The sequence below is a fragment of the Cheilinus undulatus genome, linkage group 16 (assembly GCF_018320785.1).
Source record: "Cheilinus undulatus linkage group 16, ASM1832078v1, whole genome shotgun sequence".
Lineage (NCBI taxonomy): Eukaryota > Metazoa > Chordata > Actinopteri > Labriformes > Labridae > Cheilinus > Cheilinus undulatus.
In genome coordinates, this window is record NC_054880.1 from 3,074,488 (window position 1) to 3,092,280 (window position 17,793).

The following is a 17,793-nucleotide window of genomic DNA, read 5'->3' on the forward strand; positions in this document are numbered from 1 at the left end:
AAATTAATCTCTAAATGACAATAACAGACTAAAAAGGATGGCATGCATAGAGAGAGGGGTCAGATATTTTTATTTATTTAAATATGCACAGAGCACCAGAGTACAGGGATGCTGATTACCATACAGTTTCCCTCTAATGTTTGTTAGATATTTTTAATTTCCAGAGTAAACACAATAAACCTACATTATTGAGGCAATAATCCCATAAACAAACAGGTCCAAACAATGACAAACAAGTAAAACAAAGCAAATAGCTCCGATGGATGCAGTTACACAGAAAGCTCTGGGCAAATGTATACATAATATATACAACACTTGTCACAGATTATAAGGAACAACAAACTCCTTTTAAATAGTGGCAGAGAAATCAGACCCCATTCCAAATTTACTCTGAAAATTAGTTAATTCATTCTCATGGGACCCCAACCTTAAAGCTCAAACCCTGCCTATAATGAATGAATGGGATTTGTTTATTTGCCCACGATCCAAAATCAGAGGGGGCGCTAATGCGCCCCAACACCTGTTGTTAGCTACCTCTGAATACCACAGAAGAAGAAATTGTGCTCTGTGATTGGTAGCACACTTAGTTCACCGCCTTGCATATTGATGCACAACTAAACGAACTAAAGCAAATCTATCTGTCTTGCTTAGCCCGTTTTAGTGAATATAACAGTTCGCCTTGTTTTCTCTACGTTGCTTCGGCTGATTCATTTTTTTACGTTAGAATTTAGAATTGAATTGACAGCGACCTACGAAGCAGTTAGCAGTTCCCAGTCCAAGTTAACAGACCTTATTTGAAATACAAGATGCAGAAAGATTTGGTCAAGTCCGCTAAAGTCCAAATGTTGAGATCTTCTGTGAACCAGAGACTGACTGCTGCTGCCGAGGAGATATTTGAGCTGTTTGAAAGAACGAACGCAGAATATGAGGAACAACTTAGATCCAAAGAGGAAAACGGGCGACAACAAAAACTACAGAATGCTGTCATCAGACCTGAAGGTCAGTCATACAGAGCAGGTTTGTTCTCTTCTTTATTTATTAGACATTATTTCTAACCTTTATAAATCAAAGAACATCATCTGGCTAGAGTAGCTGTAAGAGCCAGGGCAGGGGATGGAGTGTATATTGTAAGACGGGGGTGTCCAAACTATGGCCCGGGGGCCAAATATGGCCCTCAACAGAGCATGAAGCTTGTGCTTGACTTTATTATTGCTCTTAATTTTGGCAGAGGCATTGCCAGCATGCTAATACTATAGAGCAGGGGTCATCAAGTACATTTGCACAAGGGCCAGATTTAGTCGTGACAGAGACTGGGGGCTGGACTTTCCAATAAACAAAACTCAAATATTTTGGCTTAATTAACATATTGTTGTATCTGTATTCATCTGGCCATTTCTGCAACATTTTTTGCCACTTGTAGTCCATTTTGAGAATTTTTGCCACTTTTAAACCAAGTTTTACCACTTTTTGCCCATTTTGCTACTCTTTAAGCCACTTTCATGCCATTAATTGCCTCTGTGTGCCAATTTTTAACCCCTTTTCACTAGTTTGCCAGGATATTGTTATATTTTACCACCGTCAAAAATTTTTTTATACCTTTTGCCCCTTTCTTGCCATTCTTTCCACCTTTTTTTACATCTTTCCCTGCATTTTTTGTACCTTTTGTGCAGCTCTTTTATCCATTTTTGAAACTTTTCATCTATTTTTCCTCTTTTCGACCCCTTTTATTACATTTTTAAAATTTTTTGTCACCTTTAACCCGTTTTTAATATTTTTTGCTCCTTTTCCTTCTTTTATCATTTTAACCTTTTATATTTTTTTACCACTTTTCCTTCCAATTTTTGTCCCTTTGTGTCACTCTCTAACCCCTTTTCACCACTTCAGCTGGCCATTTTTCAACATTTCCACTAGTCTTAACCCATTTTTTTAAAATATATCTTTAAAATATTTCATTATAATGGCTGACAATGGAATTTTTTGTGAAAACAGATCAAATGTTAAGTCATTCTTAAACTATTTCAATATTAATCGTTTTTGGTGGATTTAACAGCTGCAGAGACTTAAAGCCAAAAGAAACTCTTAAAACCACATCTTCTTTTCCTTTTTTTCTGAATTTAATGAGCCTCTTGGGGCTGGACAGGAAGCTTTGGGGGGCCTTATATGGCCCTCGGGCCATATGTTGATGATCAGTGCTGTAAACAAACATTTTGACAACACGCTGTTTTTGTTTGTTTGGTTTTTTTTTTCAGGAATAATTTCAGACAACACTATAAATTATACACATATTGGAAACCAAAATGATAAAGATATCTTGATTTATAACGCCCTTATGCATTAAAGCAGTAAATAGCAGCACCAATGACGTTTCAGGGGCGGAGCCAGTGGTAGCAAGAGCCGACCAGGGCCCATGAAATCTGATTGTCCTCCCCAAAATCCTGTAAATGATTGGCTATTTGCCTTGTCAGCCATCAACTAGCCATTTAAGCATACCAAATCCCTGAGCACATCTTAACATACATTAGATTGGTTTTACAAACTTTAATATCAAAGTGAGGTCTAAGAAATCGGCCCCGCCATCCTTATATGTTTCTGAATGTGGCCCCAGTGAAAAAAGGTTTGGACACCACTGTTGTAAGAGGAGATGCCACCTTCATTTGTGGATGGTATACTGAAAGGAAACAAGTTAAACTAAAGTCATTTTTAACAAAACTGAAATAAGTTGGGGGAAGAACACAATTATTATTATTTACCAAGTCCAGTGCAACATTTTTTTAAATGCTATAACTGGAAAACGGCACACAAAAGTCACATGCAAGTTCATCTCAAAAGATAGGATGTCATGTGGAAGTTCATTTTTTTTCTTTGATTTATGTCAGAAAGTTGTATTTTCTAGCTTCATCTCTTACAATTGAAGCATTTCAAGACTTTTTGTTTTAATCTCGATGATTACAATTCACAGTTCATGAAAATCAAAAATCTATCATCTCAAAATATTAGAATATTGTGGAAAAGTCCAATTTGCAAAGGTTGCCTGAGCCTTCATTCTCTCATTGTGGTTCAGTACACAACCACAATCATGGGGAAGACTGCTGACTTGACTCTTGTCAATTACTGACACCCATCTAAAGGAGGGTGAGCCACAAAGGCCACTGCTGAATTCCTAATGTAAACATGACCAATATGCATGGGTTTAAAAACACAGGTGTCCTTTGCAATTATTAGAGCTGATAGGGGGTCCACATGCACTACTTATCCTGTGTCAAAAGGCCTTTTGTTCATTTTTTTTAATCAAACACATATCTGATAAGAGACATAATTGATGCAAAATCCATAGAGATATGTGATAACAACATATTGGAGTTTTCAGAATGTTTTTTGTTTAACTTCTCTCCACAGACATCCAGCAGCTGATGGTGAGAAATGAGGAGGTTCCCCCCAAGCAGCAGGAGAGGAGCTCCAGTTTGAACCAGGAGATTACCGGGCCTCCACTGATTATAGCTGAGCCTCAGGAACTGTGGATCAGTCAGGAAGGAGAGCAGCTTCAAGGCGCAGAGGAGACTGGTATCAGCAGGTTTACACTGACTCCTGTGCCTGTGAAGAGAGAAGAAGATGGAGTGAAACATCAGTCCTCACAGTCTTGTCCAACCCAAACAGAAGAGCATCTGAAAACAGAAGCTGTCGGAGAAAACTTTGATCAAAACACTTATTTACAACCAATTACTCCTGGTGAGCCTGCTCTCTTTTCTGGATCTGATACTGACAACAGTGGTGATTGGGAGATGGATGATAAACCTCAGCAGCCACCACACAAACGCAACAAAACCCACACTGGAGAGAATTCCCACAATCATGTTATGCGCCACTCAATAGAAAAACCCTTCGACTGCTCAGGTTGTAGGAGAAATTTTATCTGGAGAGCAGAGATGGTGACGCAAATGAAAATCCGGACAGGAGAAAAAACTTTGAAATGCTCAGTTTGTGGCAAAACTTTTTCTCAGCGTCTACATTTAAAGCAACACTCGTTTGTCCACACAGGGGTGAAACCGTTTAGTTGCAAAGTTTGTGATAAGAAATTCACCCAGCAGGCCTACATTAAAAAACACTTTTGTGCTGGCAACAAAACCAAAAATAAATGAAAACTAAAGATTTAACATCTAGGTTGAACATCGCCTTTAAGGGCCTCGGGTAAAATCGGCCGCTGTTTTTTAATGTGAAGTGAAAACTATATTTTAAAAATTTCCTCTACCAACACGCTTTGTTCGACAGCTGTGAGCTCCCTTAATGTAAACAGGTTTTTTTCATTTGTTTAACAAATGTATCTCTAAACTGACAAATAAAGTCACATACAGCACTTAGATGCCACAGTTGTCAACAGAGTTGTTAATTTCTGTTGTTCTGTTTGGGAACAGTTTATTGCATTATTTTTGGCATAATAAACATTTGATTCATTACCAAGGCATCTCTCTGTCCTTTTTTGCTTTTATCATTTGTAAAAGATACTCTGAACTGCAAAAGAATTAAAATGGACACAGATACAAAGTGAGAAAATAAATGTAAAATTCACTGAAAAACTCAAGAAACCTGGGAGTTCTTTTTTAATATATCCTTCAACATCGTCTTAAAAACAAATAATGAGGCATATCCTGGTTCGGAATAATGCAAAACAAAAAAATCTTGCATGCATGCATTTGCGACCAATAGGCATTATTATTTTAATTCCCTTTAATCAGGTCAAAGTTAAAATTCTTTAGGACTTCTCATTAATTTTTATTTCATGTTCACTTTTAAATATGGAATACTTGTCATGGGCGAGACCCCTCTGAGTCAGACTAAATTAACATACAAATTTAGATTATTTTCAAATAGGCTGCTTTTTTTTCCTTGGAGTGCAAAGAGTAAGTACAACTCAAGACCTAAAATTATTAACATGTGAAGTACTGACTAATCAAGTCAGGCCATTTTACTTGGGATAGGGTTGGTAAAGGTTAGCCCAACATATTTTCTTTAATGCTGGGCTTACAGGAGCTATCCTTATTGTAGATGTGTTGTAAAATTGTCAATGCATAATATTTACCAAGGATGCACAAATGCCTTAGTCTAACATCAGTATTGACTGTTATCGGCTCTTTTGACAATCAGCCATAAGTAAATTATATGGGCATGGACTAATCTTAGTAGCAGATGTTTAGATGAGGTGATTTTTCTTGATGGTCTTTCTTTTTAATAAATTTTAAATGTCTGATCTGATTCTATGGTCAAACATAGGAGAAAATATTAGTATGGTATGAGTGTTACACCAGAAAAATGTGAGGATGAAAGATCTGTGATGTCATTGGTCCTGATTTTTACAATAAGCTATCTCTGGTATTCACTTGTGCACACACAAGTTTAAAGCCATGCTTTTAAAATTCTCCTAAGTCAGTGTCCCAGGTGCCTCCCAGTTCTTAAAAAAAGTTTTTATAAAAAAAAAAAAAAAAACTTGTTTAACTTCTACAGTGAACAAGCTCATTCAAAATTTAAATCTAAAAATAAACCTTTAAGTAATGATTGAAGTCTTAGTCTGATCACTGATAAAATTCAGACACATAAAACAAAGTCCTACCCAGAATTTAATTTCTCTATGGTTGATTTTAAGGTGTACATAAATAGAATATAGGGGGTAAAACATTTTTTGACATATTAAAACAAATTATTTTGTTACCCCCAATCAAGACATTTGTAAGTTTGTGTAATTCAATGATCAAGTTTGGGTGCTTTAACCTTAGAGTTTGATTTTTTTATCTGGAGTTACATTAAAATGTCCTTTGATTTATTGACAGCCTTGTCATATAAGTCTCTAGAAAAGACAAGCTTTAAAACAGTGATACTCAACCCATGGCTCTGGAGCCACATGTGGCTCTTTTATGTCTTAATTTGAAATATTCCCCCAGAAAACCATAAAGAGGGAAACTTTGACCTCAGAAATTATCCATTGCAAGTCACATTAATCAGTTTGTTTACAACAATTATATAGTTGGCTTTAATTGTCAACCAATAATTTTTGTCAGTATATTTCCATTTCCCTTATTTGAAATTGTTGCTACTTTTTGCCACTTTTATCCCATTTTGCCCTTTTCCCCCAGTTTTGCCTCCTTTATCCTGATTTTTACAATTCCACCTCCTTCTTTGCATTTTTTGCTACTTTTCACCAATTTAAGCTACCTTTTCCATTAAATGCAACCTTTTTCCCACCTTCTTGCTACTTTATGCCTGTTTTAGTCACTTTGCACTCATTTTTGACATGTTTTTGCTGGTTTTTGATTTAAGCCACCTTTAACTATTTTATGTCACTTGTCACCCATTTTTAGCCACTTTGTCCCCTTTGTTGCCACTTCATGCCTGTTTTTTGCCCCTTTTTTGACCATTTTTGCCTCCTGTGACATATTTTTATTGCCACTTTTACCCATTTTGCCACCTTTTATTTTATTGCCAGTTCTGCCCATTTTGCCACCTTTACCTTATTTTATTACCACTTTTACCCATTTTTGCCATCTTTTTTTATTTTATTGCCAGTTTTACCTATTTTGCCAACTTTCACCATTTGGATTGTGGCCCTTACAAAGTTATTTTTTAAATCTGGCTCATTGGTTGAGCAGAGTTGAGTAACACTGCTTTAAAATAACTAATTTGCTGGATTTTCGATGGGATAAATCATCAATGTTGCCCTTAGGTGGCAGTAGCGTATCAAACGGACCAAGCTGCCGTCGAACCCAAAGAAACAGCAGAAGAAGAATGTAGCCGTTTGCTAGCTGAGCTGGTTGCTAGAAGATACGTCGTATTGAGAAGTTTCGCCCGGTTTTTTAGGATAAACTTAATTGCATTGACTCAGTTAAAAAAAAGGACTTTTTTTTAACAAAAAAACAGAAATCCTGTTTAATCGGGGTTTTCCACACCGTTAGCGTGGGCTGCTAGCTTCTCAGAAGACTGACGGAGCTCAGCTACAGGCCTGAAGGGAGTGTCTGCTGGAAAGAGACCAATATCTGTTCTCCTGATGCCAAAATAACGGATAAACGTTGTTTTCTCTTCTGTGTGTGTTGATGGAATACAGTGAACATGTCTAAAGTCCAAAATCTGAGATCTCTAGTGAACCAGAGACTGACTGCGGCAGCTGAGGAGATATTTGAGCTGTTTGAAAGAACGATAGCAGAGTACGAGGAGCAACTATGTCGATCAAAAGAGAATCAACACAAATGCCTGGAGGCCGTTAAAAACCCTGAGGTGGAGTTACACAGAGCAGGTGTGTACACAGTCTTTAATGCTGTCCATGTGAGCTACTGAAGGGGCAGATTTAGTGATTTTGGGGCCAAAGGCAGAGAGGCCTCTTCCACATCTTGCTGAGAGCAGCCATAGCTCATGAACAACAACAATAAGAAGAACTTTATTTGTACTGTACTTTTAAAAACAAGGATTTGCAAAGAGCTTTGATATGTGCAGAAGCAAATAGAAGAAAAAGAAGCAAAACCATGACAAAAGCTGAAGACGACAGAAAAAATGACACCTTTCATCAACAGAACCTAAATATAATCCTGACCAAGATAATAACTCAACAACTTCACAAGATGCCATGAGACACCTTGCAAACTGAGACTCCATAGGGCATCATTAGAGGACAGACATCATAAGATGCTATTCAGCTAATTCATAGACATCTTCAGAAAGCAGATATGACATTGACCATACCATTCAAACTAAGGGTTGACTGGTATTGGTTTTTCAGGGCCAACATGATACCAATTATTGGTAGTGCATGTATCCGATAGATGGGACCGATATAGCAGCGTATTGGAAAAAACAAACAAAAAAAAAAACAAATGATACCCAACCTTACTGATAAACTGCATGTTGAAAAAATAAGGAAAGTAAAAAATAGAACCCTAGCTTTATCAACATATGAAACAGCACAGCGCAACACTCAGTGCCACCTAGGACTTAGCGTTGATTAACTGGTAGTTTTGTGGCATCAAGCCAGTCAGAAAGTGTTGTGGGCAGAACGTTAGGTAAGACTGTAGGGAGTGAAAACAAAACCAGAGGGGAAGATGCATTTTGCAGTGCAGCCAAAGTGGCACACCTTAAAATTAATTGATTTTTAATGATTATTGGGGAAAAAAGATTATTGATATCAGTAACTGTAGGGCTGTAGTCAACCAAAGAAAAACTTGGGTCGACTGAAATCTCACCAGATCATAAATTAATTGATTGGTCGTGGGACGGACCCCCCAAAAAAACCCAAAGCCTTCATGTTATTTCTACATCAAACTTATCACTGACAATGTTGTCAGTGCATTTAAGTGGTAATTAAAATTCAAAATGAACTTAAAAATCATATGATTTTTGCAGTGTAATCACCTTATGTTGTAATTAAATAATCTTTTGTAACAAAATGTTGCCACAACTCTGACTTTTTTGACATGATGTCAATTAGCGGGAAACGGAGTACAAACGTGCTTCACGGGCTTTGCGTTCCTCTAAGGTGGGAGGCTCCTAGTGACGCTGTTTTGACTTTCTGGGTATTTAACCTATAATTAATTACCCTTAAAGGCAAGGCAGTAAATGATATTTGAATAGTTACATTCATATATATATATATATATATTTGTAATTTATATTTTGTAACACTACATAACTGAAAAAAAATAAAAACACATGATGTCTCCCTTCTCACCCCTGCAAAAAAAAAAAAAAAAAAAAAAAAAAAGGATTCTTCCAATTAAAGTAGCACGTGCGATTGTTTAACCAATTAGATTTTGGTCGACATGAAGTCATCGACCAATTAATGTATCAATCAACTTGAGGCTGTCAGCCCTAAATAATTGACTTAATGCCAAATGTCAGCATCGATAATCAGTCTGGCCAAAAATTGCTCTACGCCTAAAAAAGATAGAAGCCTGGGCAACACAGGAACCCAGCTACCAAGGTTGAGACCAAATGGACCAAAACTTAAGCAGATGTGAGAAATCCAAAACAGAAACAAAGAGGAATAGAAACAAAAAGAGAGAAGCCAGAAAAACAGTAAAATATAAATAAATGAGGAAACTCAAGATAAAATAAGCTCTAAATATTAGTGCAGTAAAAAATGAGAAATTAACATAATAGTAAAGGAAGAGTGAAGAAAAGCAATGAAATATGTGGAGGAATTGAAATATGCTAATTAGTTAAAGAAGGTAAAACTTTGCCAGCTGATAAAAATCAAATAAGAAGTCTCAGCTTCTCTTCTTAATTAACAAAGCCAAAAACCTGCAAGCAGCCAAAATGATCAGGATATTTTAACTTAAATACACAGAAATACCAGCAATGATCATTAGCCTTCCTCTTAGAAAAGTAACAACATAACCCGACATTACCACAGTCTTATCATGGGTGTTATTGCTAATTCTTCACATTTTGCTATCATCATTATTATATCCCATATAATGGGAGATTCGTTCATGGCCACAACATCCATAAACTTGTCTTCCATTTGTTATTACTCTTGCCCCTCTTTCTGCACATCCCTCTGTTCCCTTCCTGCTTCTCCCCCATCCCTACCCTCATACCCCTTTTCAACCCTGGTGCAGCTTCAGCAGATGGCTGTAAACAACAGGACTCTGGTTCTGCTTGACTCACCTGCCCATTAATGGGAAGGTTTTCCTCGCCACTGTAACAAGGCTACATACTGCTAGTGCTGAGCTCATGGGATCAGTGTGGGGTCATTAAAGTGATAAATCAAACAACAAACTATACAAACAAAGACTGACTGATTGATTGATAATCTCAAATCAAACCATTATTAACAGAGCAGTAGACCACTTAAGGATACTTAATCAAAGATATTGTTTTCTTAAATGTTTAATTTGATAATCCGTCATCACACAATTTATTGATTTAGTGCAGAAAATAGAAAAGTGCATGTTAAAGGTCCACAGTATACTCTCTGTTGTATTATCTACAAAGCCCTTACATTAATTCACCATGAGTAAGCATTTGGCAACAGAGACAAAAAAACACCATCTGCTGTGACCAGCTGGGGCAAACAGCAGGGTAGAAGGAGAGGCAGAAAGGGAGAGATGGATAGAGGCAGACATGAAGTACAGACAGTAACAACAACATAAAACAACAGACACAGCCTCATAGTTTCAAGGTCAAAAGATTCATATAGGTCTGTACCATCTGTACTTTGACTGGCTGCTAAAGGACAGAGTGAAATAACCACATTAGTGGAGATATTTCAACGAAGGAGTTAAATTATTGTGGATGCATATCGGAGACAATTACCTGGCTTTGGAGTTGACACCACAGTAAGTTTAAAAAAACATAGCCTAAACAGGATTACATGTGCTTTTTAAAGGATGGGTTCTGGAAGTGGATAATGCTTCAAAGCTTGAAACTCACTAAAAGATTTTTACTATCAGATTTTGAAAATAAGAGAGATTTCACATGATGCCAATGATGGCATACATGAACAGATTTATTCAACAACAACCAGTCTTCTCTCTCAAAACTCCAGACAAACAAGACTTCAGAGTAAACAAGTTAAATGTAGCTGTCTATTGTTGTACTAGATATTCCTTGTGTCTCCATGGTTGTGCTTGTCTTTGGTGAGCTTCCTTAACAGCATTCCTGATAGTAAATATTGGAACATGTTTCATATTTACAATTTCAAATCTATCTGTGTGTTTTCTCTCCTCAAAACACTCCAGGACCTCCTAATTCATTCATAAAGCCCACAACAAACAGCCAGCACCACCATGATCAGCTTTCCTCCTTTAGCTCTTAAGAAAGACCAGTCTGTCCCACCAGGACACATTTTCTTTAAACTCTGCACAAATGTTCACCGTGCCTCAAGAATGAACTGTGACATTCAGAAAATTAAGAGGTCAGTGTCTTTTATGTACACCAAGAAGAGAATAGTGAGGAATCTTATGTTAAGTATGATTTAATTAGCCAATCAATCTGGGCAACTGCTGAGGTGTTATGAAGCCCAAGTTGCTCTGATAGCAGCCTTCAGCTTGTATGTGTTGAGTCTGGTGTCTCTTATCCTCCTTTAGAAAGTAGTTCAGGGATTCTCTATGGCAGGGGTGTCCAAACGTTTTCCACCAAGGGCCACTTACAGAAGTGTATAAGGATGGTGGGGCCACTTCCGTATAACTCTTCTTCAGGGTGTTGCAGTTAGTACAACCAATCAAATGGAAGTTAAGATATGCTTAGTGGTTGAGTATGCTGAAAGGGCTAGTTAATAGCTGAAAAGGCAAAAAAATCTACCGTTTTAAGGATTTTGTGGAGGCCTTGGTGGCCCTGGCTACCACTGGCAATCAATAAGGGCATTATAAATCTGAATTTCTATTATTTTGGTTGTCAATATGTTTACCATTTGCAGTGTTGTCTCAATTTAGTCACAAAAAACACATCAATAAAGTACAATACAGTCTAGCATCATGTTCTAATGTAGGCAATATTTCATTTTACAATGTCATTTTATTCTTAGAATGTGCTGTGGGCCATTAAAAGATGGACTGTGGGCCGCATTTGGCCCCCTTGCCATAGTTTGGACACTCCTGCTCTATAGGTCAGGTCAGGCCAGTTGGCTGGCCAGTCAAACACAGTAATACCACAGACATGCATGTGTCATGCATGCAGTACATAACATTTAAATAAAGTACAACCAATCAATTAGATTTCAAGGTAGAAGTCATTGGGCCTCATGGTCAGCCCTAGCTTATAGGGTTTCTTCAAATCGCCCTACCACAGAAAACACCCCAGCTCTACATCTTGACCCACCATTGTTCACTAACTGTTCAGCAACTGGAATCCTTGTGGTGGCATTTAGAAACTACCAGAGAATTGAATTTATTCTGTAAAGATGAGTGCTAACTGCACAATATGTTTGTAAATGACTTCCATATTTATGAAACATGGTGTTTGGTTATTTTCCCCACATCTATCAAAGCAGTATCACTGGTGCTTAGAATTCCATTAGGAGTTTACATTTGTTCTTGAACTTTTTTAAATTTCATTTTTCTTTACAGATGTTCAACAGCTGTCAGTGAGAAGAGAAGAGGTTCCCCCTGAGCAACAGCAGTGGAGCAAGAGCCCAGAGCAGGAAAACCAACCAGAACCACCTCACATTAAAGAGGAATGGGAGGAACTGTGGACTCATGAGGGAACAGAGCAGCTTCAAGGACAAGTAGAGGCTGATATCATCAAGTTCACATTCACTCCTGTCCCTGTGAAGAGTGAAGAAGATGATGAAGAGGAGCCTCAATCCTCACAGCTTCATCAGAGACAAATTGATCAGATGAAAACAGGGGATGATGAAGGATCAGAAGCAGCCAGACACTTGAATCCACACGCTTATTTACAACATGCAACTCATGACAAAACTCTGCAGTCCTTTGAATCTGAGACTGATGACAGTAACTGTGATTGGGAAGAGACTGGGAAACCTCAGGAAGGTTTTAACCCCCTGCAAAACAAAGATGTATCTATGAGTGAAATGGGATGTAACACTGGAGATACATCTTTTAGCTTCTCTGAGTGTGATACAAGCTTTGGCGAAAAAGAGCAGCTACAGATGGACAAAGGAATCCAAACAGAAGTAAAACCATTTAGTTGCTCACTTTGTGGTAAAAGATTTCTGAGGAAGGCTTCCTTAACAAATCACATGAGACTTCACTCAGAGGGCAAACGTTTCAGCTGCCCGGTTTGTAAGAAGAGTTTCCAATGGAGAGGAGATGTTGTGGCACACATGAGAATCCACACAGGAGAGAAACCCTACAGTTGCTCTGTTTGTGGTATAAAGTTTGCACAAAGCTCTACTTTGTCCTCACACTTAAGAATTCATACAGGAGAAAAACCTTTCAGCTGTGTGTTTTGTAAAGCAAGCTACAGATTCAGAAGAAGTTTAATAATTCATATGAGAAGCCATACTGGTGAGAAACCATATTGTTGTACAGTTTGCGGTAAAGCATTTGGAGAAAGAGGGCATATGAGACGACACATGGCTGTCCACACAGGGGAGAAACCATTTAGTTGCTCACTTTGTGGTAAAACATTCACACTGCATGGCAATCTGAGGCGCCACTTGGCTGTCCACACTGGGGAGAAACCATTTAATTGTACAGTCTGCGGTCAAAGTTTTGCACAGCATGTAACTTTGAGCCGACATATGACTATCCACACAGGGGAGAAACCATTTAGTTGTGATGTTTGCCAGAAAAGTTTCTCTCGACTTGATTATGTAAAAAATCACAAGTGTGTTGGTGAAAGCAGCAGAACTACATGATACTAGTTAAGATTAAGGGCAAGAAAAATGTTCTACACTAATGGCTCAATTTTGATCAAAAACTAGCTTCCAACAGTCTCTCTTCACTTTATGTTTTCAACTAAGAAAAGCAACACGAACACATTAACTGATTCAATTTGTTTATATATTTAAATCACTTCACATGAACTTTTCAAAAGCTGGAGTATTTGATATGTACAGTTCCCTTTAAAGAATGGGTTCAGACCAATTTTAAGACCTTCTCCACTCAGAACCCATTGGCTGCTTAAATCAGTTGTCAGCAGTGTTAATTTTGTCGACTAAAACTATTTGTCAACAGCCCTTTTTTCCATGACAAATACTAGACTAAGACGAACAAAAACAGATCTGTGATGAATAAAACTGACAAAAACAAAGTTTATTTTTTGTCAAGATGACTAAAACTAGACTAAAATGTAATGTAGTTTTCATCAGACATTCAAAATCTGTGATATTTCTCCACTGTGGGAAAATCTGTCAAAAAACAATGCATCTGTAGCTCTTCTGCCTCACCTGTAGAAAGCAGGGACCCCAGGTTTAGCAGAGCGCAGAGAACACACTACCAAGTCATGGTACCAAATTTAGGCAAGAAAATAAATTCTTGGACTAAAAGTAAAGACTAAAATGTGAGGTCTTTCTATTGACTAAAACTAGACTAAAATGTTTTGAGTTTTCGTCAGCTAAAACTAGACTAAAATGGATTGAAATGACTAAAATGTGACTAAAACTAATATGCATTTCATTTAAAGACTAAAACTAAGACTAAAATTAAAAATAGCTGCCAAAATTAACACTGGTTGTCAGGTCCATGCCCTTGTTCTGGATCTGTTTTGACCCAGCAACAAACCTTTAGTGATAATGATTATCATGTTAGCTAATTTTTAGACCCTATTTTGACAGTAGCTGGGAGTGTGATGATCCATCAGTGTGAATTAGTACATAAATTGGTTGATCAAATATCCCATCATGTTAATAGAATGTAAAAACATAAATCAACACCATCATCTTTAAGCCATGCTTTTATTTTGAAATTCCTCCCATATGCCTGTTTGAAAATTTCTGCACAGCTGTGCATTGTTCTGGACTTTCAAATGAGAGCATCAATCAGACATGTGTAAATAGCTAGCAGCCAAAAATAAGAGGAAAAAGAAGGTATCCATTCTTCTTTAGGCTGTGTGGAAGTATTTTGGACATAGACTATACAAGTGTTTGCATTTTTAATCCATATTTGATTGCCCATATGGTGTAGTTTATGGATAAAAGTGGTCTCCCCTTGCTATCTACCCTTTTGCTGATGTAGTGCGAGTGGTGTCTGATAAAGGCTCTACAGCTAAACAGAGGGAATATTCTGCTGTTGCATCAATTGTAACCTGACATCTCACGTTATCTTTGAAATTTAAGCTGCCTTATCTTGGAGTGAGCAGCTCTCATAGCAGTGCTATCTTCCCATCCTCTTTTTCTGTCATTGTTAGGTCCCTTTGTGTCTCAAAACTTTGTCCTAACCCCTTTAGTTATCAAAATTAAGATTTAATTCAACCATAAATGTCAAATCTTCACTGCATCACCATTAAATCAATCGAAATCTTATCATGGCAGACTTTTTGAAATCTGAAAGTATTGTGTCATTGTCCAAATAGTTTCTATGGTTTTATATCAAGATGAACCTGGTAATTTACACCCCTTATACTTATCAATACCTGTTTGATACTACAGCAGAAAGAAGTTTTAGGCACGCAATATTGGGCAACTATTTCTTTTCGGTTTTTAAAAACAAAGCAAGCAAACTCCTACAGTCTAATTTGCATGAAAACATTTTATTCCTCTCAACCCAATTGTCTAATTAGATTTTTTTTCGTTTGTTTATTTTATAACATCTCTGGTATTTTTTGATACAATAGACCATGAAAATAACCAAGGTTACATTTATTAGAAACTTCTGGTATCTAAATGTAAACTTGTAAACTTTTGACAATCTTAAAAGTGGCCCCCTTCCCCAGTTTTCCTTCGCCAGATACTTGGCCGGACTGACAAGTCTCTCTTTTGGTGGCAACAAAAACATTTAAGGCTGTCTCACAAATAACTGCATGTTCACTTTTTGTGTCTTTGTTTTGCACTTGTGCTTTGTAAATATGCTAGAATGTTGGCGCTCTAAACGTGTTGTCAAACAATTGTACGAAGTAGAAGCAGTAATTTTAAGCTGAATCATACAGTATGTAGGCAGACATATTCTTGTTTTTTATACTTAAAGTGTGCCTTTTTATTATGCACGACAAATCTCTTGAATTTGAGAGCATGTGTCAATCTAAGTGTTTCATGAAAAGTAGCTTTTTTCAGAATTCATACAGCTCTCTTCCTAAGTTTGAAATAGTATTTGTGGTTTTATTTTTGCTTCTGTGAACCTCCAGACAATAAATGCTGTATAAAAGTATCAAATAAAAGTCACAGTTGAACAAGCAGGAACATTTCTGTGTGTTGCAACCTTGTCCTCTATTTGCATCCCTCACCAGATAAGGGGGGCTGGGTGACTTGTAGTAAAACAGTTGTAGGCTTTTCACTTTATATATTGTATATGAATGGAAATCCATTAAAATACATACACAGGTTATGCTTATGCTGCATATCATTAAACATCAAAATGACAACTTTTAACAGATTTCCCATGTCTGACCCACTGGGGAGAATCATCCATGTGATCAATGAAACTCTTGTTTTTCTGTATTGTACTGTCTTTTTATGCGCGTATGAACATTAATTCCAATAAACTGCATAATTCTACAATAGCTCTATTTGTGTCAATTAATCCTTGGTTTTGTGGTTTATGATTGTTAATTTAGTCTGATGATGCTTTCAACAACTGTGGAAGACATACTTACATTGCAGTTTTTTAGTAATTATTCTGTGAGAAATAATAGGAAGTATTAGAGAAAATATCTATGATAGGAAATTTGTACTGGACACTACTGCCTTGAGTTGTGACATCAATTTAAATACGTTTGATTCTCTAGTGATGATAAAGGCCAGATCAAATAGAAATGAACTGGGGAACAAAATGAAGATATTCTTTTGGATTCACAGTTTTTTTCTGTAACAAGCAGTAGGGCTGTCCGCATTGATGCATTAATTGTGAATAATGAAGGTCCATAATTCATACATTGATTTTTAAATTTGGGATTAATCTCATGCTTTCTTGTCCCTTTCATGCTTTCTTTGTCTCCCTGCTGCCACAGTGATGCAAAATAAGTCCACTGCTTTTCCTTAAGGTCTCATCTCACTTTTAAAAACTCACAGATGCTCAGCGGACATGTCAGAAATGTGCACCTTGTGTTATGAAACATTCACCTTTTCACTGTTCTAATTTTGCTTTTTTTTAATCCATAAGTTCATTTGTCAGAGGTTAAGTTCATATCATAATCTCAGATGTACTTATAAGAACAGTTCTGTATCCAAACAGGAAGTCAATTACTCTTAGTTAAAGACAACAAAAAAATCCAACATGAAACTAAGACAGTTTTAGATGCATAATAAATAGGAAAAAACATGAGATTAATCATAATTTACTACAGAAGTACTTCAATTTATTGAATTAAAACATGTAATTGTCTGACAGCGCAAATATGTGTATATTTTTAAGTTTAGTGTAGCCAATACCAATACAGAAATGTAGTTTAGATCAAGACTTCATTCTTATAACACACTAAAAGACACAAACCTTAATCTTTCAAACAAACGTTAAAATTCAGGACAAACAAAAAAGACTTCAGCTGACTGTTAGTTCAGTTTTAAAACTCAAAACTATATGTGCATATGGATATTTAGAGCCAATATATTGATTAGGGATAAAATATATCAGCATATCTGTATCAACAGATTTTAGCTTTAAAAGTAAATAATCACTTTCTGCAGATATGAACATTTCTGTCGATATTTACAACTGATATAATAAATGGGACAACAGTAAAATACTGTACAGGACCAACAGACCTGCAGCTGAAGTCTTCTTTTTTCATTCATTAAAATTTAAAGTGTGCTTTAAGCACTAAAATTTTGAGTCTGAACTACATTTTTAATACCTGTGTCAGCATGAGTATTGGCTAAAATGAAATTGTAAATATCTGAATATCAAGTATTGGCAAAAATACAATATCATGCATCCTTAACATTGGTCGTAAATATTGGCAGAAGTTGTCCTATCTGCCAGTGCAAATACTTTTCTGCTCTGGCTAATATTTCCCTTTATGGGTATTATACTGATAAAATCATGCATCCCTACTAAATTGCACAAAAATGGGGACGTTTTAGTACTGAAATATTTACTTTAAAAATGTTTACAAATTAATTTCTTTTACACTACCCTGTTTTTCAAAAGGTGTTAAAATAAGCAAGAAACAGTTAACCAGAACAATTGTTTGACTAACAATGCTGATTGCAGTTTTTCATCAAATTTGTTTTCCCTTTTGTTAAAAACTTATATTTTTGAA

General features: G+C 36.6%; 3 protein-coding genes and 1 gene segment (V, D, J or C); 3 read left to right on the forward strand and 1 right to left on the reverse strand.

Annotated features, from left to right (window-relative positions):
• The window catches only part of LOC121523649, an 820,099-nt gene that overhangs the window by 660,196 nt on the left and 142,110 nt on the right, over nt 1–17,793 (forward strand).
• Nucleotides 1–17,793, reverse strand: part of LOC121523651 (immunoglobulin kappa light chain-like) — an 813,481-nt gene that overhangs the window by 658,440 nt on the left and 137,248 nt on the right. The window lies entirely within an intron of this gene.
• LOC121523639 (zinc finger and SCAN domain-containing protein 2-like) lies at nt 599–4,451 on the forward strand. Of its 2 annotated transcripts, none has more exons than XM_041808580.1 (2): nt 599–1,017; nt 3,397–4,451. In XM_041808580.1, the coding sequence occupies exons 1-2, from the start codon at nt 807–809 to the stop codon at nt 4,134–4,136; spliced, it is 951 nt and encodes a 316-aa protein (XP_041664514.1). In that variant the 5' UTR covers nt 599–806; the 3' UTR covers nt 4,137–4,451. The 2 variants fall into 2 exon arrangements, with proteins under 2 accessions (XP_041664514.1, XP_041664515.1); XM_041808581.1 differs by having other exon boundaries at nt 599–999.
• On the forward strand, nt 6,783–13,662 carry LOC121523592 (gastrula zinc finger protein XlCGF57.1-like). The gene is made up of 2 exons (XM_041808527.1): nt 6,783–7,276; nt 12,042–13,662. Exons 1-2 carry the CDS (start codon nt 7,093–7,095, stop codon nt 13,295–13,297), a joined length of 1,440 nt encoding a protein of 479 aa, XP_041664461.1. The 5' UTR covers nt 6,783–7,092; the 3' UTR covers nt 13,298–13,662.